This window comes from Semicossyphus pulcher, unplaced genomic scaffold, assembly GCF_022749685.1.
Source record: "Semicossyphus pulcher isolate SPU_LCO1_2020_fin unplaced genomic scaffold, fSemPul1.0.p SCAF_1, whole genome shotgun sequence".
Classification (NCBI taxonomy): domain Eukaryota; kingdom Metazoa; phylum Chordata; class Actinopteri; order Labriformes; family Labridae; genus Semicossyphus; species Semicossyphus pulcher.
The window spans coordinates 11769388-11796923 of record NW_027211603.1 but is presented as its reverse complement, the minus strand read 5'-3'; the positions used below and the strand labels follow the sequence as shown (position 1 = coordinate 11796923).

The window sequence follows — 27536 nt, the reverse complement described above, 5'->3', positions numbered from 1 at the left end:
TTGATTGGCAGTTTTCATCATTTTTGGACATTTTAAAGACAAAGTAAATAAAATATTAAACTTAGAAGTACTTGTCAGATTAATCAATAATAACTGATTTGTTGTTGTCAGGCTAAATTTGAGGGAAAGGTTTTTAATAACGATATAAAAACATCTTCTTCAGTGCGATGAAACCCAGCCAATGTCCTGGGTTTAAATGATTCATCACACAATTCTACTTCAATTGTGTTGAAAGAAGAAGAGATTACACTGTTTATATGTTGTTGTCGTACAAGGTGAAAAATCTATTTTCTAACTTTAACGCTTGTTAACAGAAAGAATGAGGTTCAAAGGGTTAAATGACGGATACAACACCATTCAAATTGCCAATAGAGGAATGAGATCGGTCTGAATAAGCATGAAGGACAGTGGTTGCATTATCTGCCAAGTACAGTATGAGGTAAACATGTTCAACAAGTAATGATGCAATGTATTTCACTTTACACAGATTGTCTCCTTGATTGAATTCAGTGCACGTTGGCACTCGCTCGAGAGTACAAAACAACCATGTTATATAATAAAGCAAAAATAAAATCAATAAAAAAGGAAAAGATTTCCATATTTACCTTAAAACTAGTGCAAAGAACTTAAGTGTTCCTTCTAATGGGATCTTGAATTTAATGTCATTGGGTATTTGAATGCAATATAAAAAGCCAGCCCCTTAGAGCCTCCAGCCTATTGCATTAAGATGTTGTATTGATCTACTCATCATAACTTATAGCCGCACAGAATCCCATTTATTACACCAACGCAGCCAGACTCTCTCTCAAACACACACACACACACACACACACACACACACACACACACACACACACACACACAAGCTACAGGAGTATTAACCACCTTGTTTCAGTGCATATAAACATACTTGTCCTGGTCATATAATCCATGAATCATCCTCACGTAATACTGCAAGGGCTGCATCCATCTCTAGCATACAAGAGATGGTGATAAGATAGGAATCATATAGTGCGTACACACACACACACACACATACACTCTCTCCCCTGTCTACCTCAGGTGTTATCGGTTAAATCAGCTAATTAGATTGCTCTCTTCCAGCATCACCCCCTCATCCTCTCCGGCCTTAAAAAAAAGCTCTTCTTCGGGGAAGCCTGCTCATTATACATCAGCCAATTAAAATGTCCCGCAGGGGGTCAGAGGTCACTGGTTAATCAATCAGAGGCAGCGGCGACTGTTGTAGTTATCAGATTGCGCTATCGCCCAGGAAGTGGGGAAGATAAGGATACACTTGTGAGTGTAGAGCAGTGGGGAGTCTGCATCACATCACAGGTCCGGAAGGAGTAGGAAAGAAGTAGAGGGCACAGAGGGAGAAGGCAGGTGTGGTGGGGCTACAGGAGATATGCCAGACTCTGATCGAGAGAGGATGGAACGTAGCTACTAGGGCAATCAAAATTCGATATATCATCATCGAACCTGGTGAAATATCAATAGTTTGAACTGCAATGATGTGATCGAATTAAAAACTGAAGCACAGCAGATAACGCCTGCCCACGAACAAATTAGTAATCCACTTTCCAGTGTCCCAGAATGCTGTCACTTTTAAAGCAGTGTGTATTCCGACAGATGGCGATGCACTGCCTGCTACAAACCAATGGAGGAAACTAACGACCTGAGCCGTTGTTAACCTTTCCTGCTCTAGCATCCCGACCGTAGTCAGAAAGCACAGGGGAGACTTACTGTTGTCCTGCTAAAGGGCCGAAGCTGTAGCTAACTTTAGGGCTAACTCCCGTCACTTTGATACGCCACCAGCATGCAGCAAGCAAGACACGGGAGCGCGGCTTGAGTCTCGAGGAGTCGTAGGCTTAATTATGCGCAAACACTAAACTCTACATTAGTTCTGTTGTTTATAAAGCTACCGATCACTCTTTTCCCTGCTCTTCTGCTGCTCCGGTCCCCGACGCTTCACGTAACTTGAGCACACACACTTCTGTTCTCTCTCAGTGTCTCTACAGCTCCACTCTCACACACTTTCCAAAACAGAGCTAAACGTATACGACCGTGCTACAGGACTGATCATCTCAACACCAATGCACCTCAGAAGCGCTGTATGTACCACTATGTACCCAATATGTAGGGTACCGCCCCTTAGTGTTTGCGATAATTCGAATGAATTCCATATCACGTTGAATTCGCTTGTCACTTGATTCCTGGGGAAACTGACAGCCCTAAAAGCTATTGACTAAAACACAGTTAGCTTCAGAGGCTTTGATCAGATATCGGAAAACCAGAAAGCCGGACTCCATCACATAACAGGAGAGTGCAGTGCATTAGAGACAGGTGGTGAGACTGTGGACAAAGTATGTGAAGAGATATGAACGAGCAAAGGAGTAAAAAAAAGACTCACTTTTCCTTTAGCACCAGTATAGCACTCCTTGGGGGGAAATGTATTCTGTAGTACTCAAACAAAACCAAAAACTAAATAAATATGTCAATTTGTGTCTGTCTTTTCTTGAGAAACTAGAGGAGAAAGTCTCGGGTACAACAGAAAGCGAAAGTTTCATTCTTTTCTCAAAAAACCCCCCAGAAAACAATGTTTAGCTTCAGGGTCAGACGAGGATGCAACACTCGGAATTTAAAAGAGTTATCAACTTCTTTCACTTGTAATAATTCCACTGACTGGTTTTTGATCCAATCTCTGCCACAGTTTAAAAGGCACTTGACAAAAATATGACAATGTGTAACTCAGCGCGCACACACACGCTTCTCAAACAGTGGCACTTCCCACAAGGCGGTATCAGTGGATTGCGCCGTCAAAGCACTAAAGGGAACGGTGGATGAAATAAAACTGCTGCAAAAGAGCATGACTGATGCTCTACATGACAGGCAGGCCTCAGAGACAAGTAAGTAACACCTCAAATCGACCCCCACCCCCCCCCATACACACACACACACATACACCAAAAACTCCCCCGCCTTCTCCTCAGCCCTCTATACTCACACCAGCACTTCATCTTATCAGGAAGGATTCTAATCACAGAAAACGCCTGACTGGAACTGCCCTCCTTTTTTTTTGCACACACACTGCCTCACACACACTAAATCCCCACCCTAATGTCAAAAGAAATAAACAGACATATACTCAATAACTAATGCAAACATCTTACAGTTCTCAAGTGAGGTAAAGAACTGACAGCAGGTTGAGTGAGTCCAGCGAGGGACACCCGTGTTTGTGTGTGCTTGTTTACCGCTGGACTTGGACATATCACCCTGCAACTGGCTTTCCTCTTGATGAGACTTCATTATTTATGGCATGTTGGAGTGATACGATCGTCTCCTCTCGAGAAAGCAGATACTCCGGCACATAGCGAGGGGGGGGGGGAGTTGAGAGGGCAGCTGTCTCCGAAGGGTAATTAAATCACTGTGTTGTTTCCAATAGCCAATCAAGGCAGTCGTGCAGGTAAAGTTTAAATCACTACTATTAGGGGAGATTCTGCAGCAGGGATAATTCGGGTTGGTCTTGTTTCCAATGTGCAAACACAACTTACACACATATATGTAACACACACACTCTACAGCCTCAAGCAAAATCCACTATGAGACATCTGATGCACAGGAGGGGGCCTGTCTGCAGCAAGTGAACAAATCCACCGTTCCGACACATCTGTCAACTCTACAGTCAACAGAGGGGAGATGAACAGTCAAACCAGCCGCACGGTTTGACTGTTGACTCACTGTACGGTTCGGATCCAGCTAAGTCCTCAGCAGCCTGACAGGAAGCACGAGAGACATCCAGAGCGTCCACCAGCAGCTCCTTTGAAGGCGCACACCTTTCCCTCACCTTCTCACACTCCGGCATCCTGAGTAAAACTGACATGACGGCTCGACTGGTCTGTTTGCACACGGACACCCCACCACCCACACCACCACCACCACCAACGAGTGTGAGACAGAGAGGGGAGATCAGAGTAATGAAGTGAGGAGCTGTGTTGCGAGCGAGCTAATCAAAGTGAACCATGCAGGGCCACCTCTCCCTGTGATCCAGACTAGATGACCCAGGGCCATAATTAGTCTGAGACTTTCATTCTGATAGCAGCAAATTAACAGACTTCATTAGGCTTTTCTCTCCTCTCCTCCTCTAATTCCTGCTTTACCATGAATCGTTTCGAAATCCAAATAAAAAATGCTCCTGCATGAGCTTCAGTGTTTAAAACATACCAGTAAGTTGCTCTTCAGAGAGAAGCTAACACCCCCTGCTGCAGAGAGACCACACAAGTGAGCTCTTAAAAATAAGTTCACAAATGTGGACTGCAATTATTGATGGTACATCAAAAGATTCATAATTGATTAGCGGCTTCTGTTAATCAGTATGTACTGGCCTGTGGGGATGGATTCTACCAGTAGCCCTATTCTCAGTGGAGTAGTGCCCTCTAAAGGCCTCTTTAAGACCTGCCAGTGGCCTCTACATCTGTGTATGTGTGCATTTAAATGAGTATTGTCTGACTACTCTGTCATTTCAGGTATGAAGCGTTATTATCTCCATTTCATTTCCCTTTGTGACAGCGCCAATCTGAACAGTTGTTAAGCCCACCCTAACATTTCCAAAGTCATTCAATGGATTGATGGCAGTCTAAATCATTCATCTCTGAAGTCATTTGCCATTTTTCTGTTTTTCCTCCCTGTGATGTTGCCGACGTGTCTGCGCCCCCCACCCCCACGCCGTACATACACAATCCTACACGTGTGGATGAAAAATCACCGCGGAAAAATAAAGTCGCGAAAGCAAATATGCTTTTAACGAGCCAGCCCATTACTCTGGCGATATGAGAACATAAAAACACAAATTGGGAATAAATTGAGGTGCTGATGCTTGAGAAACTGAGGCAGGAGATAGACAGGAGAAAACAATGGAGGAGGAAGGGGAAGCAGAAAAACAGGTTAGCCACACAGAGAAAAAAAGGAAAAGGAGGGGAGAGAGGATGAGTTTGTGTGAGTCGCAAATGTGGGATTTTTAAGCATTTTGGGACACTTACACAGGTCCAGGTAATAGAGGAGATGGGATTGTTGATGTATAAGAAAATCTGAGCCTGTATTAAAGTGGTAATCTCGAAGATTTTCATTTAAATAAATGTCTGTTAACTCACTATCTATCGCTGAATGAGGCAACATAATGGGGATTGAGCCTATGGCCCACTGATGAAAGCCTTTGCTTTTGCAGTATTTAGGACTGGGTGTCTGTGGCGACTTAAAGAATCACAAGCGGCGCCCAGTTTCCCATCACAATGTTAAAAGTAAACAGTAATCTACTATAGCTGAACAAACACAGAAAACATCGATGACTACAGATACAACTTCAAAAATAAGTGAAAATAAATTTGACTCTCAGATGAAGGAAAACTCAAAGATGATGAAGGAAAATCAAGAGTTACAACCGGAGCCAACCGTGGACGTCACACATGCAACACTGTCTGGATATCTGGGAAGTGTGCTCCTGTAATTACTGTTTATTGCCATCGCTGCCGCCAAATAGAATGAAACTGAGATTTTGAGATTATCACTTTAACATAACATATTGGGGTTTTCCAGGCAGAATGTGGGTGTAGTGTGGGCACATTTTTTAAAAAGTGTATGAAAATAGTAGGCTGGACTCTGTAATAAAGAGAAAAATAGCCATTTGTCTGCTGTGTGTACTTCGTAACCAGACCTTCCCTTTCAACAACAATGAAAAGAGCCTTTAATGATTATGCATTTGATGAGAGCTCTCGTAATGGCACAAATTTTCTCCAGCCACATGAAAAGTCATTATAGAACTAATGGTGTTCTTCAAAATGTCACAGCAACAGCATAAAGAGAGCAGGAGCAAAGCAGAAAAGAGGAGAACAAGCGAGGCAGAGTGTGAGAGAGACACGCAGGAGAGAGAAGTCCATTTGATGTGAACACATGCATATACCAGCGGAAAGCAATATTAACTACTAGGCGGCATGAGATGGACATCCTGCTGCTATCCCTAGATGCTCAGAGTGGTTCAAAATAAACTATATTTAAAGCTTTCGAAGTCACTTAAGCGGCTAATTTTGTCTCCGACCGTAAGTGAAAACAACTGGACTCCACACACCTTTGAGTGCGAGCTATACATCTTATTTTCTCCCATGTTGCAGCTCAGACGATGGAAAATGGGCCATTTGAATTGTGAGCTCAAGATTACTCAAAGCTTAAAAAATGTAACTTCAATAAATATGACATACTTTGCTTATTTTTAGCCTCCTTCAGGCATTGTTTCACAAAATGACCACCTACAAACTCTCTATCCCCTCCTCCTCTAGTCCTCCATCTCTTTTCAATTCCTCTATGATGGTGTCCACAAACCTCCTCACTTCCTATTGTCTCATTGTTATTCAAAGCCCACCAAATTCTCTGCACAGAGGAGCTCAAAAGCTATTGCTGTTCTAAGAAAGACACCCACCTTGCATTGGAGAGGCCGATTAACAGTCACTGTATGGATACGTTAAAAGGCTCCCATATAGAGGCAGTGTGAAGTGAAGAAGCAAAGACTAGAAGCATGAGTTTGAATGATCGTGACTATTTAAAGGGTCGGACTATGACAGTTCACTAAGAGAAGACAGAGAGTGGTCTTTCCCTCCACATCCTCGATCAGATATTAGCTTGGCCCCTCCAACACATCGCCACCACTTCCATAAAGTAGTCCCCCAAATACGCTTGCACAAACAAAACCCACACACGTCCTTCCCAGGCCATGCCAATCCCATGGAAATGCGGTGTCTAATTATCTCCTAAAGCACGCCAGCACTGTCTATCCACGACTTTCTCTTTGACAGGCTACATAAATCTGAAGGGCTTGACATCCACTTAGAACAAAGCTTTCATGCAGTGGCAAAGGTGGACACGTGTGAAGCATCTTGTTAGAGTTTTGCCCTCACTTCCAACAACTTATTAAAATTTAATTAAAACTTAATCATAGTTGTCTTTGATTCCTAATGCCGAATCAAAACAAATGTACAATGACAAATTGGTTGTCAAAGTCAAAATCCATTAATTAACCATTTTAATAAGTTATTAACCTGTACTGTATTTTCAGAATTACACAGTGCTCGCGAGGGCAACGAGGAGAACAACACAACTGATTACTTTTAATCAGCTTAAGGCAAAATCGGGATTATAATGTTTGCATAGATCAAAGTAATGCATTTTCTCTGCGTACCCAGCACATTAATACATTTAATAACTGGTCTACAGATTAAAAGTAAACAATGTAACAACCGCTTTGCTACAGCTTCTGCATCACTCACGACTTAAAGGCCATATGCCATGACTGCTTTGTTACGCCAGTGCTACATTTCACCCAGGGTAGTGCACAGGTGTTGCTGCAGTACTTGTTCATAGAGTTTGCTCAGTGTTCAGAGTTAGCCTTTAACCCCAAAATATTTAGCAGACAGAAGCCCTTTTTACGCTGCCAGTTCAAGGCGGGATTACGACACTTCTGTTACGCTCCGGCTTCTATGTAAAACGAATGGTGGCGGAATGGTGGGGCGAAATCGTTCCGCCTCTGAACCTGCGTCGGAAGTAGTAACAGAGGCTTGTGTGTATATGAAGCAAGCGCTGTTTGTTTACACCTCACGCACATTGTGCTTCCGAAATGCTGGAACGCTATGTAAAAACACACACTGGGGCGGCTTTACGCTGCTGTTGCTTGGTCCAATGTAAATGGCAAAGGCTGCATGACGGCGGAGCTTCGTTACGGCGCTGAGGCAGAAGCGCAGTGTAAAAAGGGCTAGTGTTGTTATAGCAAGTGTAGCCTGTTTTACTTGTGTCTGCAAAAATCTCCTCTGTACATTGTGTGTAATATATTTACTTATTTGAATCAAACTTTATATTGTGCTAGGACATAATCTAAAAAATCACAGGAGGCTGTATTGGCTGTGGAATATTAGCAGTGAGTAAAATTACTTTGTCGGTGCAGTCCTCCTAGCCCTCCTTTTGCGACTGAAATACATAAATAGACATACAGACTTTGCTCTGATTATATATCTATTATCTCCTTATATAGTAGATAGACAAAAATGAAAAAGACAATAAAATGGTATGAACATACTGAATTTAACACCTGATATCTTTACACCCTTTCATTTTCACCATCTTTCTGTCTCTCATATTGCAGTGTTGTGACTCTGGAGTAGAGGTGGGTTGTTAGCAGATGCCGGTATCCTGGAGAGAAATGGCAAACTGATTTTGTGATCTTTGAGGGTTTCGTCTAATTGGGTGTTATTTATTAGCAGAAAAAGAGGCCCCAGGAAAGGGCAGCTCTCTTCACACTGTAGCTCATTTTTCCTGCGCTAAGGCAAGGAATCTATCGCTCTGCCCTCTCCTGATAAACAAACAGAGATGGAAGGAGGGAGCCGGTTCATTTAAGATGTCAATTAAGATACCTCTGCTTATACCATGAAAATGAGGATAACAAAATATACCCATGTACTATCATTTAAGTTTGACAAGCGCATTCATCTGCATACGCTGAAAAATATATTGTAGTGGAAGGGAATAAAACTGGGTCCTTACACCGGCGGGGGCCTTAAAAAGCATTTTTATACACATTTGTGTGTTTTGACTGTAGGGTTCCTCATCTGAACTTTGTTATAAGGATAGAGGGTGTCATATAATGTACAGATTGGAAAGCCAGTTACTGAAAAATTGGTAATTTTAGGTTGATTCATATATCAAAAAAAAGAATTGTTCTTACAAGGAAACTGGGGTACAACAAACTGGAGTCAGAGATGGAATCATAGCAGCCAATAAGAGCAACCAGACATGGAAATATGTGATACTGGCGCCTTCACCTGGGTATGCTAAAACCTTTATATTCAAGTCCACAAAAAAGTACCACATTTCCCACACACATTACCTCAAAGTGATACTTTAGAAGGTAAATGATGCAGTAAAAATTATAATTCCAATAAGATAATAATCGCCTTCCGTTGTATATTTGTCTGGAGCATTTTAACGCAAAGATCAAACCTGATAGAAGTAAGAAATTTTATCAAATAGACTTGGGCTGTTAACGTATATTTGAAAATACGAATATATAACGGAATTGTAGTAAAATACAGATATGCGGTTATTAAAATTAATATTTGTTGTGAAAGAAATCAGCACTGCGGCTGTCGCACAAGCTCTCGCATGTTCTGTGTTCTCGTACGTCTCTGCGCACTCTCTTTGTTACGGAGCATCTTTGAATGCGCACAAGGTCATTTTATACATTAATAATTACCTTTAGCCTTGCTGAAACAAGCTAATACGACAACCGTGTGGCATGTGGTAATGATGGTGGAACCTCAAATCCCAGCCCGGCCAGAGAGAGAGAGAGAGATTCTCACCCCCAGCATAACAGACAGGTATAGGTATTTAGATTTTTTAAGACATGTTAATGTTTAAATTAATGTCAAAGCACAGCTCGCTCGGAGCGCTGAATGTCCATTCTACCGCAAACTAACTATTTTATTTGTTTAGTTTGCAACGTGTAGGAAGCCGATGTTGACCTTGATCAAAAAAGGCATGTTTATGTTTAAATAATTATATCTTTGTCTCACGTTGTGTTGGTATGCCCTCTTGTGGACATTTTGCACAAATATAGATATTTGAATCGTTCGAACCTTTGTGTGTTTTTTAGAAGGAACGAAAAGTCATTTTTGGCAAATTTCGACAGCACTGAAACAGACTATACAATGGTAAGATACAATCAGCATTCCTTTTATGTTGAGCAAAGTAAACCCCATAAACTGAAGCAAACAACTAATGAATGCTAACTTATGCTACTATAAATTGAGTTTGCAGCCAAAACCTGATAGAGCTCATCATATTGCTTAACTCCCATGAATCTGTTCCATCCCATGTTACCTGTCACAAAGAGCCACATCTCTTTGTTTCTCTTAAATTCCTGAACAAAAAGCGGCCGACTGAGAGAGTTGACACTTCACTGCTTTGGTTTTGTTGTTTTTCCACTGTTGTGTTTCGACATTGAATTTTTAAAAAAGTAACCTCACTGCTGGTAGAACTGAATAAAAACCCGATACGACAGTGGTGAGTAGTACACTAAAAAGGGGGACAGGTTCTACACATCCCAGAATTCCCACCTGCCAGTGTCTCTAAAACATCCTGTGATATTTACCCTCTCATCTTCCAACCCACAGGAAAGCCCTGATATACATGTTTTATCTTCATCTATTGACACTGATCATCTAAAGAGCTCCTCCAGGGGCTATCTGTGGAATCACAGAAACAGCAGAAATCTCTGAGAGCTGTCAGCATTCTCTCTGGGCGTCCACTCACTGCTTTTGCTTGTTTGTTTTTCGCCGTTTTCTGTTCCAATAGGAGGACAGGCAGCGTAAAAAGCAATAGTGTCTATCCCTCCCTTGTGTTTTTCAGATGTTAGAGATTAAAACTGTATAGATTTCAAAGGAATAATTAGTCCTTTGGTTTAACAAGTAGTTAATTACTGTCAAATAATATGACTCCATTCCAAGAGGTGCAACCCTTTTGGGGCAGGGAAGCTGTGGATACATCACAATTTAAATGTAATTAAAAGTTAAGTATGATTAGATCAGAACAATCACCATTCATGTTGTATTATTTATCACTGTTTTTCACACTGGCTGATTTTAAGAAAGAGGTTAAAATCAGGTTGGTTAAAGTTATATTCTTTGTAAAATTAAAAAGCATTGGTTTAGTTCGTTTAAAAATATGGTAAAATCTCAGTCAAGAAGACAATTCTATGCATTAAAATAAAGAATACCACTTAAAGTGGTAATCTCAAAGATCTCAGTTTTGTTCTCTTTGGCGGCACCTATGGTGATAAACGGTAATTGCGGGAGCACACTTCCCAGATATCCAGACAGTGTCGCATGTGTGACGTCCACGGTTGTAACTCTTGATTTTCCTCGCTGACGGTCACTTTCCTTTTTAGACTGTTTGCCTTCATCTGAGCGTTTAATTTGTTTCTTTTTCTTTGGATTTTCACTTATTGTTGAAGTTGTATCCGTAGTCATCGATCTTTTCTTTGTTTGTTCAGGAAAGTAGATTACTGTTTACTCACAACACTTGCAGAGAAAGGAAAAGCAGCCGCTTAGCTCCGCCTACCCTCTCTGGCAGACCAACCACTGCTGGCTGATGGAAAACGCGTCATTTACTGGGCACCACTTGTGTTTTTTTATGTGAAAGATCCACCAGACGTCCAGTCTGTAATACTGCAAATGCAAAGGCTTTCATCAGTGGGCCATTGGCTCAATCACCATTGTGTTACCTCATTCGGCTATAGATAGTGACTTAACAGACATTTATTTAAATGAGCCTCAAGAGGTCACAAATAACTTCCATGGCTGAGGTTGCAAAGGCAATATATGAACTATGGCCTACAGAAGGAGGAGGGAACAGGAGTCCTACAGCCATAAACTTTAAGTTTGAGCAGAGGAGATTCAAGAAACTGAACAAAAGCTCATACACATATCGACAAACCAGAGAAACCTAGTTGTGTTACTTTTATGACTTGATATGTTGCCTGATGGTTTCTGCTTTACAGCCATGGCATAACATTCAGAGAAATGATTAGTCAGCGAATATAAAGATAATCAAATTAAAGAAACAGAAAGAAAGCTAATTAACAGATGACATTTCTACTACAAGAGCTTACAGCAAGGCCACTAACACAACCACCTCTTTATTCAAACATTCACAACGAGTTTCCTGTCACTTATTCAACACAGACTACACACACTGGCTGTAAAAGGAAGGATGGCAATGTCAGAACAGACGAGAAAGAAATAAAGCTTTAGATTACTGCGTGAGATGCAGTTCATTAATGTGTTACCCAACAGCTGGTCTGAATCAATGCAGGTAGTTTGTGGTGCAAGTTATCACGCTGCACCACAACATAATAAAGTGAGAGGAGAATTGAATCGATGAACTTAGTGATCAAGAACAGTACTCTAGTCTGATAGTTCAGCCAGGTGAGACTGAGGGTACATTCTCCTCTGCATAGTCTGAGTGGGTTTATCACGTAAATAATTTAGTTGCAAATATTCTCAGTGACATATTTTCTATTTATTTTCCCTTTGTGACATATGCTTTCATTTACTTTTCTTGGAAAGACGGACCACGGCTGGCATTCATTTTCTACAATATGCCCTTAAATTATTTAATCCAAAACCTGATACTTAATTTATAAATGTGTATGAGACATTCTTGAACCTGTCACTGTGTTTGTTGTTGGCAATCAGGCATGTTGGGAGACTGAAAACTCTAGGTGTAAAAAATGTTATTCTAAAAGTAAGTACATTTTCTTGTTATCAATACAAATTAAATAGATTATTCTTCATGAATAGATAAATGAAATACCCATCTGCTGGTTACAATTTCACAAAGTGTTTAATAAAAATCCTAATTAAAGTGATAATCTCGAAGATCTCAGATTCGCTCTCTTTGGCGGCACCTATGTCGATAAACGGTAATTGTGGGAGCACACTTCCCAGATATTCAGACAGTGTCACATGAGTGACGTCCACGGTTGGCTCAGGTTGTAACTCTTGATTTTCCTCACTGACGGACGCTTTCCTTTTTAGACCGTTTGCCTTCATCTGCGCATCGAGTTTGTTTCTTTTTCTTTGGATTTTCACTTATTTTTGAAGTTGTATCTGTAGTCATCCATCTTTTCTTTGTTTGTTCAGCCATAGTAGATTACTGTTTACTCGCAACACTTGCAGAGACCGGAAAAGCAGCCGCTTAGCTCCGCCTACCCTCTCTGGCAGACCAACCACTGCTGGCTGATAGAAAACGCGTCAAGTTACCACCGAGACCCAGTCCATAATACTGCAAATGCAAAGGCTTTCATCAGTGGTCCATAGGCTCAATCACCATTGTGTTACCTCATTCGGCGATAGATAGTGACTTAACAGACATTTGTTTAAATGAAAAATATTTGAGATTATCACTTTCAGTTTGGAAAAAATAAACATGTACTGTGAATTGAGCAGAAAGCAGGTAATGGATGAAAAAAATTAAAAAAAAGACACTCACCTTTAGTTTCTGTTCCAGCGCAAACATTAAGGCAGATCATGAAGTCATGCAGCCAACAAGAAGTTGCAAGAACGGAGTCAAGAACAAGCAAGAGGAGAAAGTCAGAGAAACAAGAGACAGAGCAAACAAGAGGGGAAAAAGCTAGTTAGTGATGTTTGAAGCAGCCATTATTTCAGACAATTTATTGCAAGCAGAGAGACAACAGAAACTATTGCACTAAATATAAAGTACAGTTTAATTCCACAGAGAGAGATTTTGAATGTATTGAAAGAAAAAGTATCAGTTCTGAACTTCACTGTACCAGACTTGTCAAAAGTAAAAACAGAGCAGGGTCACAGTTTCTCATAATCACAGAGAATTACACCATCTTAGGAGCTGTCAATTCATGGAAATAGTATTAATGTTCAAGCAGTAATTTAAGTCCCAAAGGACATCAATAGTCAATGATGACAGTCTCATAATCACACCAGACATCACAGGTCAAAGCCCTGGTTTCTCTCACTTAAATAGCACTTAATATTATACAGATTAGTTGCTCCCATTGCATGCATTAACATACTGACTTCCTGTCAGTGAAGATCTTGTCTGTCACATCTTTAATACAAGTGTAATGTGTTTTGACCCACATTCAAAGCCCTGGTAGAGGCAAAAACTTGTGAGTTTCACTTGTGATGTGCAGAAAAGGGATTTAAAAGGTTGAAAAGAAGAGTGCTAGACTGCAGTTCCTAAATTGTATGTGAGTGAAAAGTAAATCCAAAAGCTTGAAACATGTAAAACTACTTTCCCAAGTTAAACTATTTGATGCATGTGAGTTTTTTCTGCTGTAATCAATCCGACTGCCATGTGTCCTCATGTGTGTTTCTGCAGAAAATGCTTCCATGAAACTGAGCGCGAGTCCCAGTTGGTATGCGTGCATTCATAAAAGTTAAGAGATCTCAATAAAAATGCAGATTATTGCAGTAAGTTCACTTTTACTCACTACACGGGTCAGCAGACAATATGTTACAATGAATTACAATAGTGCTACAGCTTATTCCACTTTCTCTTCTCTCTTTCTTTTGAAGTTCCTCGATGAAGCTCAGAGAAGCAGGACTCATTTCTTCCCTCGCAGGCTCTATCATCAGCACGGGAGACGGTTACCACAAAGACAGCAATTAAAGCCTTCAGATGTCGAGGGAACATATTTAAGCTGAGAGTTCAGGGGCTGACACTGTAGCATCATTAGCTGAGCTTAATTTATAATCTGTGGTTATTAAACACAATGAGATAACTTCCACTTGTGGATCTGCTGATTAACTTTAGTTAACCTCTGACGATTCATACTGAACCTGAAAGCTATGTGAAAGATTTCTGTCAAATAGCACCTCCTCTTTAGCAAACTTTATAATAAACGCCTAAAGAACAGGGCTGGACTCACAGCAAAGGAAACTGATGGGTATGAATGGGTATAAATGACAATCTTGCTATTATTATACTATACTACTTTAAGTAAAAGAATAAAGACAACTTCAAATCTCAGATCCCACCGGCTATAGTCTGACGACGATATATTGCCTCTGGGGACACCTGTGAACATGCCGGGGCATGTAGCCAGCGGTTAGCGATAAACAACCTCCTCTCCTGCGTGCTGCAGGTCTTGCCATTACGGAAATTTCAGCATCATGATGAAGATTAGTAAAAAGTAAAAATGAAGCTTATTCAGGTCTCTCCTCAAGAGGAGAAGAAAACAGGGGCTCGTTTGTTGAAGGGAGGTTAGGTCGATCATTTCTGATGCATTCGAGGAAGTCAGGAAATCTGAGCGGCTTTCCTGACACCACGTCAGGGAATTTATCTCCAGTTGAATTTTAGATCTTAAACAGATTGTTAGCCATGTTTATAGAGATTAATAAGATAGCCGCTGATACGTGATTTGTCAATATTACTCAGACTAAAGCTGCCAGCCCGCCAAGCGCACAACAAATGTTACCGTAGACTGCCAGCTACCGCTAGCTACAGCACTGGTAGCTAGCAGGATTGCAAACGCGACATGGCGAAATAGATGGTAGGCTGTAATTTGTGTGTTTGTTTTGAATGTGTTTTAAATGAAAATAAATTGAAATAATGTTGACATAACGTGTATACCTGTTTTTATTAATAAATAGCAATAGAAAACCTTTTTCCCTCTGGGATACCCCCAAAAACAGACTGTGTCTTATATTCCGGTGCGACTTTTACAGGAGGTCTGTAGATTCTAATACTTGTTTTACAAACCTACTACATGTGATATATTCTATTAGCATGAACATGTAATAAAGATAAGAATATCAACTGAAATGTTGAACTATTTATTCGGTTAGGCCATTGAATAGTTTAGATGCAGAATGGTTTTGGATATGATTAAAACATGAACACGGCATTATGAGGTGTAGTTAGATCTTTTTGCAGTGAGGACATCTGAGCAGTCAAAAATATGAATATTTCAAAATACAGAATAAGAATTTATTTTAATCTAATTTAGTCCGGTTAAAAAATGACAACATGAATGACCTGTGCATGTTTCCTGATCCAGGCAGTTGTCTTTTAAAATCAGATAAGGACACAGCATTTGCCAGTTAATGTTTGACAGAGCGGAACTATTTTACATTTCAGCTCATTTTCTATGTCTGGGGTCGTTAGAAAATGAACCCATAAATATTGCAGCCATTTGTGAAAAAAGTTTACAAGTCACATTAAATCTGTTTATGTAAAATTGGCTATGCAGCAGATATGAGATTTAATCTGTATGCAATAAAGTAATAAAAGCTTTTAGCTGTATTATGTGAAGACAATAACAACTCAATAATCAAGTAGGAGAGATATACTGCCTGCCTGGAGTTGGAATGAAAGAAGCAGGGAAGTGGGCGCAGGTGCTCAGAGGTTTTTGTTGGGATAGTTTATTTAATGGCAACACCAGTATATATGAAAGTTAGATATGAGGGTTAATCGTGACACTGTACAAGAGGAACATATTGGCCAAATGTTACATATTAAAGTCTACATCTCCCACTTGGTTTGTGGATTTGAAAGGCTGCCTCAACGGTCAGAACACCACTACTGAAGCAGCACAAGCAGTGGCAGCAGCAGCATCAACCATGGTACTAGTGGTTCAATCAAACCCAGTTTCATTCCCTTGTCTGACTTTCTCTCGGGAGAAAAACAGAATTCTTCAAGCTGTTCCTTCAAATTCCCCTGAAATGGCTCCCCCTCAAAGGGCTAGCATGAGAAATAGTGAGGGGCTGGCTGAGTTTCTGACATTCCTTCTTCTCTACACAAACACACCCCACACCTCATATTTCTCATGCTTTGATGGAAAGTTTCATTTTTTGTGAACCTAAGCGGAGACAGATACTGGTCTACAGCTGCTTCATCTCACACAAAGCAAGCTGTCCACCTGCATGCATTGACACTCGCAGAACAGCATCTGTGTTATACAGAAAGTCTTGTATAAGAACAGCACGGTTGGAGTTAGATTCCCTATCTTAGCTACCAGTTCTGAAGCACTTAAACAAATAAGTATATTATATTATATTATATAATCTATAGAAAGATAATCATGTCCGTATTCTCTAGAGAAACTAGATTTTGTGACAGTGCTAGCAGCAAAATGTGCTTTCTGTTTATGTTTTACACAAACTTAAGTATGTTTGTGTGTACATGCACGTAGGTGTTAATGAAAGAGCGCTTCAGTGAGCTTGTACACCCAGACAACCTTGTTGTTTCTACACAGGTTGGGAGTCATAATTAACAACACAGGAAGAGTCTTACTTTTTAATGAGTGAGGAAATAGGTAATCATCAACATCATTTTCCTGCGGCAACTTACTTCCTTACTTTCCAGCAGCATTGATTCACTTTAGTAGGTCACAATTAGACTTGATATATGTTCCCTCGTCTCTCCTGCAGCATTTCTGCTCTCAGCATGTGTTATGGTGTTCATGAATATGGGTGCTTCACTTGAACGTACATGTCAGCATTTTTTGGTTGATCGAGTATATGGCATCTTGTCAACTTTACCAAGATGTTAATCTCTATTTACAGATTCTACATAGAAATGTAGAATCTGTAGGCAGGGACGTGGATTTCAGGGACAGCAAGTGTTCTGGTTTCCGTTTGTATTACACTTGTAGTCCGAGTAATATTGATCAATCAGGTATCAGCAGGCTGCGGCATATGCAGAAAAAAAAACTGTCCGTGTGAAGAGCAAAAGCAGGCGGAACGCAATGCACCGTAATAACATCCCAGCTCCCATCAGCGGTGATCAGATGATGATTTAGCTTCTTATTTATCTCTTCAAACAGACATCTGCATGCTAACCCTTAACAATCTGTTCTACATCTAAAATTCAACATGAGATAAATTCCCTTGACGCTGTGTCATGAAAGCCATTCAGCGGTCAGTTTTCCCAAATTCCTCCGATGCATCAGAAATGATCGATCCGACCTCCGTTCAACAAACAAGCATTTTGAAAGTAGTTTTCTTCTCCTCTTGAGGACAGACCTGACAAAGCTTTATTTTTACTTTTTACTAATCTGCATCATGATGTTGAAATTTCAGCAAAGGTAAGACCCGTTAATTAAAGCCAATTATAAGAGAAACAGGTTCTTTTTTTATTGTTGTATGTCGTTTATTGCTAACCGCCGACTACACGCCCCGGCATGTTCACCGTTGCCCGCAGAGGCTATATCGCCATCAGACTATAGCCAACTACAGCCAATCTGAGACAGCCAAGATGTCAACAAGTTTAAAGCACTATGTAGGAGCTTATTTTGTCCATAACTGTTCAAATATCCCTCGTTATCAAACACTGCATAATCATTAATTGTACACATTTCAAAGAGTGATATAACGCCTATCAACCGTAATGCTGGATACTGCCTAGTCATAGTACAGTTTTCTGTTCAGTCTCTAAAATAAACTGGCAGGAGGCTGAATTATTGTTCAAGCTGAAAATTGAGATTTCTTCTGTTCATTTCATGTTGTGTATCTCTTAAGTTTATTTTGAAATATTCAGCTGTGGAGGTCAAAAGAAACCCAACAATGCAACCCCAGTCATGCCCACTAATAGTCATTTTTGATTAAGTCCTTACAGATATGTGAGCTGCATATAAAAGCCCTTTCATTGAAGCTTGGACAGAAATAATTGAAAAGTCACAAAATGTGCAGGCAACTGCTGTGACATCCCTTGCAAAACTCATCATCAAATTACTATTTTGCCTGGCTTGTTCAAAGAGCATGGTGGTGTTTAAAGCATATCAGCACCATTAAATCTTTCCGAAACCATACTTCTTTTTCTTGTCGTGCACAATGTCTGTTAAGCAAATAGTTTTTATTTCTTGCCCCCGTGTCTGAAAAACCAATAACATGGTTGTCTGCAATTTGGCAAGTGACAAAAACAGGGCCATGGCAAATGCGCACAGTAATTGGAGGCATAGAGCTTTTAGTATGGTTGACATTTACTAGGTTAATGAGTCCAAACGCATAACATTCAGCAACAAGAATAATTTGAGGTGTAGTCATGCTCGGAGGTCATCACATTTGGTTATGGAAGAGATAAGCTACGAAGCTGCAGACAGAAGTGAGTGATGACTATGTGACTTCTGAAGGATTGTTCTGTTTAAGAGTAAATTACTTCAGTAGAGAACTTTTAGTTGACCTTAGCTGAAATATTTCACGCTTCTGTAGACTGAAAAAAAGAGAAAAAGACTCATTAATGCTCTCTTTACTCTTTAATGACTCTTGCTGAATACCTGGAACTGTTAAGGGTTTAACAAGAAACCGTCTAATACAAGTTGAAAGAGGACATTTTCAATAAAACTCCTTGGTACGTCAAGATGATACATACGTAGTAAGGGCTTTACTGGAACTCAATTACTATAAAGTCAGAAAAAGCAACAGAAGAGAGGTTGATAAAACGGACCACAAACAGACACTGAACTTAAAGAAAAACAAAGCAGAAAGAAAGTGTCTTACTACTGATAATAATCTTTCTCTGTGTCAGAGAACAATGACCATAAAGAAAGTCTGTTAAAAACATTTTACCCAAAGTTTCGAATAGGAATTTACGGACTAAATCGATACTGTGCTCCTCTTTGCAGGCCAGATAATTAAGGGTTATTTTGGCCTTACCTGAAAAATTAAGAATTTGAATTTAACACACAAGAGTGTGTAAAAATACAGAGAGAAGAGTTTGTAGAGAGAGGTGTGTTCAAAAGAGGACGGGGAAGGCAGAGCCAGAGGAAGATGGGGTTAAGGTAAGGCGAGGGCGTAGGACTGAACAATTGATCGAAATTTTATCGAAATCGCAACATGGCCTGCTGCAATTTTCAAATCGCAGGAGGTGCAATATTTGTTAAAGGTAAAATGTGTAAAAAATACCATTTTAATTGAAATATTGTGCTGTAAATATGCTCTGGCCGACACAGACGGAAGTATAAAATATCTTTGTCTGCTACAGATCCCCGCAAAATCACACCATAATCATTTTAATATGTTTTTCGGTGAATATGAGAATAACGATCTAAAATAATCACTCCCTTTAATATCGCAAATCATATCGAAATTGCAATATAAGTCAAAATAATCGCAATTAGATATTTTTTCAAAATCTTTCAGCCCTATGAGGGGTTAACCCTACCCCAACCCTAGTGATAAGGATAAGCGCTCAGTGAAGAAACCCCTCCCCTTGTGCCCTCATCCCAATACTTATAATGATTAACACATGACCTTTAGTGGTCACCGCAACCCAAGCAGCACTGCCAACTTCAACAGACCCAGGCTGTGCTCATATAAGCTCTACCTACCCTACCACATGGCTTCTAACGGCCCCCACAACTCAAACCTGTCGTTAGATGGGCAGCGAGAGCCACACATTCACAGGGTTATCAAGTGGGTCCCTCCCTTCACCAGTGTTTCGTCTAGTTAGGCTCACGACACCTCTGGGAGGCTCAACAGTTAGTTCTGGCGTCCCAGAACCACCCCCCTCCATGCTAGCTTTCACTGCCCATCAAAACTTTGGGCTATTCCTGGTGCCAGGAAGAACATTATCTAACTGGTGGAAGAACATTATCAGGAGGGAAGTTAACAACAACCCTGAAACAAAGCTTGTCAATGAAAAGACACCCTGTAACAAAGTGATGTGTAATATTATGAATGTTTAAACACTAGCAGGATCACAAGAGGATAATAGAAAACGTCCACCTTGGGTGAAAATCTAATAGAGTACAACCTTGTAAATGCTTCCATGTTAATTTAACATTCACGAGCAAACACACAGTTTATAAAGGCCACTCTGCAGTGGATTGCTTTTTTTTTTTACCCGTTGAAACATGCAAAACAAGCTGTCACTTCTCCTGTGCTTAATGCGACTCTGTGATTGCTATTTTATAACCTTAGAAACGTTGTAGTACGACATCCCCTCACTGTTTTGTCTCTAATTGAAAGGTTCCATTAATTTGTATGGTTTAGGACGGGCCATTTGTATCAAAGGTTTACAGCTAATGAGCAGAGACTTGAAAGAAGAGCAGAGAAATCAAGTCATATATTCACTATGGTCTTATTTAATTTTGCTCACTCTGACCTTTATCTCAAAGTAAAAACACCCATTTATCGCAATTTGCTCACTGAGGACGTGTGTTAAAGTGGCGCTGACCCTTTGCCAAAAACCACATCCCACTCTGAATAGATAAACAGAGGAGCCATAAAACTTATCACCACTGTGAATATGATGTCTTCTTTGGCAAGTAAAATGTGTCTGGCTCCTCCAAATGCAGTCATTTAAATTCTGTTTGAATGTGGTTTTCCACCTTCTCTTAAGATTTGAATGGTGATGAAAAAACACTACTTTCTATTTACACCTGATTAATTTAAGGTCTGCAAAAATACAACAGTGAGGGTCTCTAAACAAACTGTTCCTAGTGCCAATCCAAACTGTGTGGTTTGTGTACAGGATGGCGGGGATCGTGTTAGAAAACAACAGCGAGAGGCACAAACATCAGAGAAGAATGAGGAAGTTCCCTGGGAAATAAATGAATATTTAACAAGAAAAACCTAGCGAATACTGTTTCATACTGTGTTCTTTTTAATGTTTAATGCCGATCCAGATGCCACTGCTCTTAAGTGAGATGAAACATGATGCTACATGGCTTTGTTAATAAGAAGACAAGCCATGCGCGTACGCTCGCTGACACGCAGCAGCGGCAGCAACTGGGTCCAACAGCTCAAGCCACCAACCATGCTGATTCTACAACCTCCTCTGGGACAGAGAGGAAACAAGAGGAACCAGTCCAAGAGGACTGAGTCAAAACATGAGAAAGGTTTAATTTAGTCAAATATTTCATGCTTTTCTCCCAGCAAATTTAAAATGCATTAGCCATGAGCAGTAACAAACCTGCCGGCTGATATAATGCAGAGAAGCAGTGCTTTTTATTGCCTCTTCATCTGGCGAGAAGTGTGTTTTCAAGATAACTGTAAAATAAACTGCTGTGTGTGTGAACATGTGCAGGCTGCGGGTCATTACCCTAATAGAAATTGTCTGCTGATTGACATCCTTCCTTCGCCCTCTCCAGAGAACACCTGCTTGACTGTCTGACTACCTATTTGCCATTTAAATGTGCCTCCATTATTCAACACCTCCTCGATGGGGAACAAGGGTGCACTTGTGTGCAGGGGGTCTTGTGTGCCTGGAGATGAGCAGCATAAAGTTGTGACAGGTAGATAACACCTGGATGAATAATTCAAATTGGCGTAAGCTAGCTGAGTCAGAGACAAGAAAGAAAACACAAGACACGTGAATAAATCATCAGGGAAGGGACTAATAGACCACGCGCAGGAGAGAACAAGGCTGATAACATCTCATGCTACCTCCTGCTCTTGCTTTGATCATTCCAACAACCTTGTACATGAATATTCCAGATATTGCCAGCCATACTAATGTGCAAGGATGTAAATGTATGGTGTCTTATCGTGCAACATTACCACCAGGAATAGTGACAATACCCGACGAAGACAGCATGACCACCTTGGGATCTCTGATTTAGCAAGGATTGCTAACTGATGCTAAATGAATGTAATATAGCTACATGTATTACTATGCTTGTAGTTCTCATGTTTGACTGACTGAATGTTACTCAATGGATTTGTCATGAGTTGTATTTTTTAGCTCTTAGTTTTTAAAAAATATATTTAAAAAAACACACTGATGAGAGGGTGCTGTGCGGATATTTTTTGGTCCATGTCTCCCACCAGTGCATTCAAATGGCACATCAGGGATGATATTGGCCAAGAAAACACAAAATAAATGAGGCTTTGAAATAAAATCAGCATTCTAGTTCATTCTGGGTTTATAAGACCTCCATCTATGTCTGAAACAGCATGTGAAATTGGAACAAATTGAACTCCTACAAATAAGGAATGATTTTGTCACACATATATCCATTTACTGAAAGTGATGAAAAGCAGTTTGTGTACCAACAGTAGCCTCGGGAGGTCGGTAAGAGCACTGTACTGTATCTTTGTCATGCAATTCCTCCTCAATGAAGACACATAGCCAATTACTCACAAGCACAGATGCACAACACAAAAACAGACTCACATTTTTCCTTCTTGTTTAACCAATTGAGGCTTACCGAGAAACACTGCTAATTTTAGCCGCAGTGCCACAGTGATGAGACACAGAGGATGGAGATGGAAAAGAAAGTGACGTCGGGAGGGAAAAGAGTAGGTGTAGAAGTAGCAGAAAAATAACATACCAAAAATATGTACCGGTAATTTGGAATAGAAGTGAAAAAGTGACGCACATGGAAGCAGTAATGAAATATATTATGGAATCTCTGACCTGTTCTTTGTGAACAAAAAGTGAGAGCCACTCTGCTGAGTAATTCTGGTTTCGCATATTGGTCTTCATCAGCCAGCACCCAGAAGCAGCCTTCTGACATTTCCTGGGGACGAATCTGCAAACACACATCCACAGTCCAGCACATTTACTTGTCCGACACATGGTTCTGTATGCTTCAGTTTATAGTGGCGATAAAGGGAAATGTCAATATAAAGAAAACACATCATTCTTATCAGATATAAGTCACATGTTCAAGCAACACAACTTGAGTATTAAAGCTGTTTCTTTCCAAAGTAAATATATGTTAACAGACTCTATGCATCCTGCAGCTGACGGTAAAGTACAATCCAATGCTATTTATACATTTAACTGTGTTTAAGTTATTCAAATGCGTTGCTATTGTCAGAATGGTACACTCAGTGCAGACACTCTTCTACACTGCACATCCAATTTGGAATAAAAAAGAGACTTTATCATTAGAAATTATTATTATTTAAGTTGCAGACTTCATGTTTAAAAGAACTACAGCGTCTTTACATTTACTATCAAAATCAAAATCTTAAGCCAATCAAAAATGGCAAAATGAAGAGGAAGGACATTTGCCTTGCTTTACACATTAACATACAGTACACTATATTACCCCAAATACAGTTATAGCCAGTGAAGCACACCACAGAGTAAGTGATATTATTGTCCCAGTGTTGTGAGAAACCAATCGTGTCTGTGTGAACATGCTCGTAGGATATAAAAGAATCTGTGCTGAGGTCTTACTTACTGCAACAAAACAGCTATTTATGTTTTATTCAAGCTCCCTTAAGCAAGGTTTTCTGAATGAACACTTCCTGTAATATGAAGAGGATGCTTGTACCGCTGATGCCTTGGAAAATAAAACGGGAAGCTGTCATTGTGAGCACCACCCTAGGCCAGATACCTGGAGCTAGAGACCCACTTATTTCTAAGAACTTTGAGGGCAAAAGTCAGGCTGAAACTCCCACTGGAGTCAGGTGAAATGTGACAGCTCGTGGGATGCCCATATGGCCCCATTTTTGCTGCATGTGTAAGCTAAGCAACACAGTTATTATGAGAAGGGTGATAACCCAGTAGCATGTTGGTTTGCTGCTGCTTGGATGTTTTTTGGCTTCCTGTACTTTCTTAAATCATTAAAAAGGCACAACTCTAACTCTAACAACTGGCTTAGAAATTCTAATAATTAGAAGTTTGAAATCTTATTACTCAGGAAGTTTCGGAACAGCTTTGTCCCAAAAATAACCATATGTTGGGGGAGTCATACAGCTGTGCCATAAGTCCTCCTCATGTCCTACTTGAAAATGCAAGCATATGGCGCAGTTTGCTGAACACCTGTACAGATGTTCATCTGAATGTTAATAATTAATCAAACCACAAACTAATATCACCTGTGGCGTGAACTAATATTGCTCTGCAGAGAACAACATCTGTAGAGGCTAAGGCTTCTCTGACAATAGCATCTGATCATCTGTTATTTTCGATTATTGGTGCCTTGGCACAGAAGTAGAAAGTTGTTGTCCAATTCTTAGAAAAACATCTGCACTGTTTGGTCGCTGCCAGGAAAAGCGGAACAAAGAGCAAAGAAAAGGGCTGTTATGAATGCTTGGCCTAAATTCAAAGTTTTTTCAAACTTTTTGTTGACTATAACCGAGTAAAGTTGGAAAACATCTCTGATACATCTCTTTATACTTTAGGTCATTCAATAAAATATTGCAATACTTACACTAATCCTTTCAAAAATACTTTCAATGTTAAGCATTCCAATGCAATAAAAGAGTCTTAAGGTAAATCCTGCATGGTGATACTCTTAAGTAAAACATTTTTGCAGTTTTGCAGACACACAGTGTGCAGTGTCTTACCTTGGACCAGTTGAGGCGCTTCATGGAGGTCTCAGGCTTGAAGTCCTTCTTAGGCCTGAGGCCATAAGGCAGAGTGTGTTGGATGGGGGAGCCTAGAGCAAAGCCTGGAGGAGGTGGAGGTGGGGCACCAAATGGAGGAGGCACTCCGGGTGGAGGAGGTGGGGCGGGGCAGCCAGGTAAAGGAGGAGGAGGAGGCGGAGGTGGGGGTGGCGGCACCCCAGGTGCTGAAGAAGGAGGTGGAGGCCCAGACGGGAAGACTGTGGAAGTTAACACCTGTCCGGCATGGGCAGAAGACAGACCCACAGGTACTGCTCCAAACTGGATTGACAAAGGGAATGTGCAGACATACACATAAGAGACATGAAATAAGGCTTTTCTCTCCAGATTCATTTGTTGAAGAATGGATCTGTTAGTGTGTGGTGTGCTGTTCCGGCGTAGTCGTTGCTTTACACACACTGTAGGAGCAAAACTTTTAAAGCTATGATTATGTATCGTCATGTGTGGGGTCTCTCATATTTTCAACATCTCTTTAGTGTGGGCCAGGCATTAGGAGGGCTTTTTGAGTGTAGAGCAGTGCTCACCAAACCTTTCCCCACAAAAAGAATCCAAACGTAGAACTCACATGTCAGGAAAACAAAAAGAAAAATGACTCGAGAGAACAAATGGAATCACACAAATATAGCATTCCTCTCCAGCACAACTGAGCCATGGATAACAGAGGCGTGTTCTCTCAACCATCCAGCAGGGGCCAAATACTCATAAACGGCCAAGATTCTGTCCAGAAAATACCCTCAATAATTTGTTTTTGCCAAAGCTAAAAATCAAATGTTATAACCGGGGCTACGAAGCTGCGTAAATTGTATCATACAGAGCAAATGGCTTATTGATCCATGCACCAGTTTTAGATTAAAGACGCACACTAAAGGTCAGCGCTGGGCCCTTACTCTGCTCCCACCCCAAGAGGGAAGAACACCTTGGCTGAATTAACAAGCGTGTGCGTGTGTGTGGGGCTGGTGAGGGTTGGACTGACAGAGACAGACGGACAAAGTGTGTGTGGGAGTGAATGTGTATGTACCTGCATAGGCTAAATGTACCTCTGTCATTTGAACCGAGGTACTATTTGAGTATTCATTCTGTGTTTGCTCTTTCAAATTGAAAAATTATCGGGAAAATAAAAAGGAAGTTCTCTTCCCCTCTCTGAGCGTGTAGTTATCTTGCTGTGCCAGGGCGTGGGAGCAACTCTCCTGAGTGTTGGAGGGGGGAGGCGGTTTGAAGAGTGGCCCAGTAGTGAAGTTGAAGGGGGTTGTCAGAATAAATTGCTTTCAGAACAATTTCCTCTTATGGGATAAAGATCAGAGAATCAGAAATGGCCAACATAGAAGACCGGTCAGTGTTCTCATTAGACTTAGTGTCAGCTAGCCAGTGAAGCAGCCTCCATGTCAAACCACAACGCAGGCTCCAGTGGATGAAACTCCCAGCCCATACACACCATGCATCCCAAAATAAAAAGAACATCTCATAACGTAAAGTCAGAAAATGAAGTTGAATTGCTATCCCATTCTAGATGTGAGGGTTGGGTTGTTGAGCAAACGTGTGTTTATTCTTAAGGGGATGTGGAATATAAGCAAACACACTTCACACAGACTGACATTAAAACAAAGAAACACAGGTCATGTACCTGGGACCTGAAGGCCTGCAGCTCCGCCTGGAGTTCAGCAATTTTTTCGTCACACTTAACCAGCTGAGCTTGCGCCTCCTGTCTGCTCAGAAACTCCTCGTCAAACTAAAAAGAGAAACATGCATCCAGATTAATCACACCAGCACACTCTGATATTGAATTAGTGTAACTAGGAATTAACCTGAGCAGTGTTCATTAAAATAGTTTAAGTCTAATGGTATAATTATCTTATATAATTAACATTCAATCTACCTTGATTAACTTCATCTACTGATTGTATTTTAACATTTTGTCAAACACCCATTCATTAATAAAACTCTTTAAGTAGCATACACACACGCCAATCAGTGAGCTCCATCCTTGTAATCAGGATCTACAACCTGCTGCTCCTCCGACTTCAATTAATCACAGTAGCCGATCCGTCTGACCTCACACAACTCACCACGTATGTGTGTGTCTGAGTTTGTGTGTGTCAAAAATGGAAAAAGTATTGTTTTTGCTTTTTGTACTGAGATGCATTTGAAACTCCTAGTTTCTTTTTTTGTGAAAAATGGAGCTCAATATGGCAGAACAAGCTGTAGCAGACATTGGAAAGCAGACAAGAAACATGTCACGTATCCACATCGATATGGGAGGAACAAACAGTTCCATATCACTGTTCATAAACTGCAAAAACCTAGGATATCTGTGCAATTGTTATTGACAACAAGCATCTTCCATTATAAAAATGTTTGGCTTTCTTGATTTTAAAATTTCATTCGAGCATTTTGAAGTTATCAGACTCATTATTGTTTTATAGCAAGCTGTCATATCCTGTAATGCTCCCTTCCAAAAGAAAGATTTTCAGTCTTTTGTTAAGAATCAGAGAGCATGTTAAATCCGCAAAGTGATAACTGCAATTTTACAGTATATTTAGTTGTCAACTTACCGCTGTAATCTTGCATTCTGTATAAGTAAAAGCCCCCAGGAAGTGTCTGGGTTTTGTTTTCTTCACAGTATAAATGTTTCATTATCTTAACAAATGTTATTTTACAGAAGAA

The 27536-nt window shown here is 40.4% G+C and overlaps 1 protein-coding gene across 1 annotated transcript in view; it reads right to left on the bottom strand.

The window, feature by feature from the left end:
* Positions 1-27536, bottom strand: part of LOC138584955 (protein diaphanous homolog 3-like) — a 174609-nt gene that overhangs the window by 103237 nt on the left and 43836 nt on the right. The window contains exons 15-17 of the mRNA XM_069657154.1: positions 26497-26601; positions 24819-25136; positions 22933-23047 (exon numbers count right to left, since the gene is read on the bottom strand). Of these exons, the coding sequence (XP_069513255.1) occupies positions 22933-23047; positions 24819-25136; positions 26497-26601 (538 nt within the window). The remainder of the gene's footprint in view (positions 1-22932; positions 23048-24818; positions 25137-26496; positions 26602-27536) is intronic.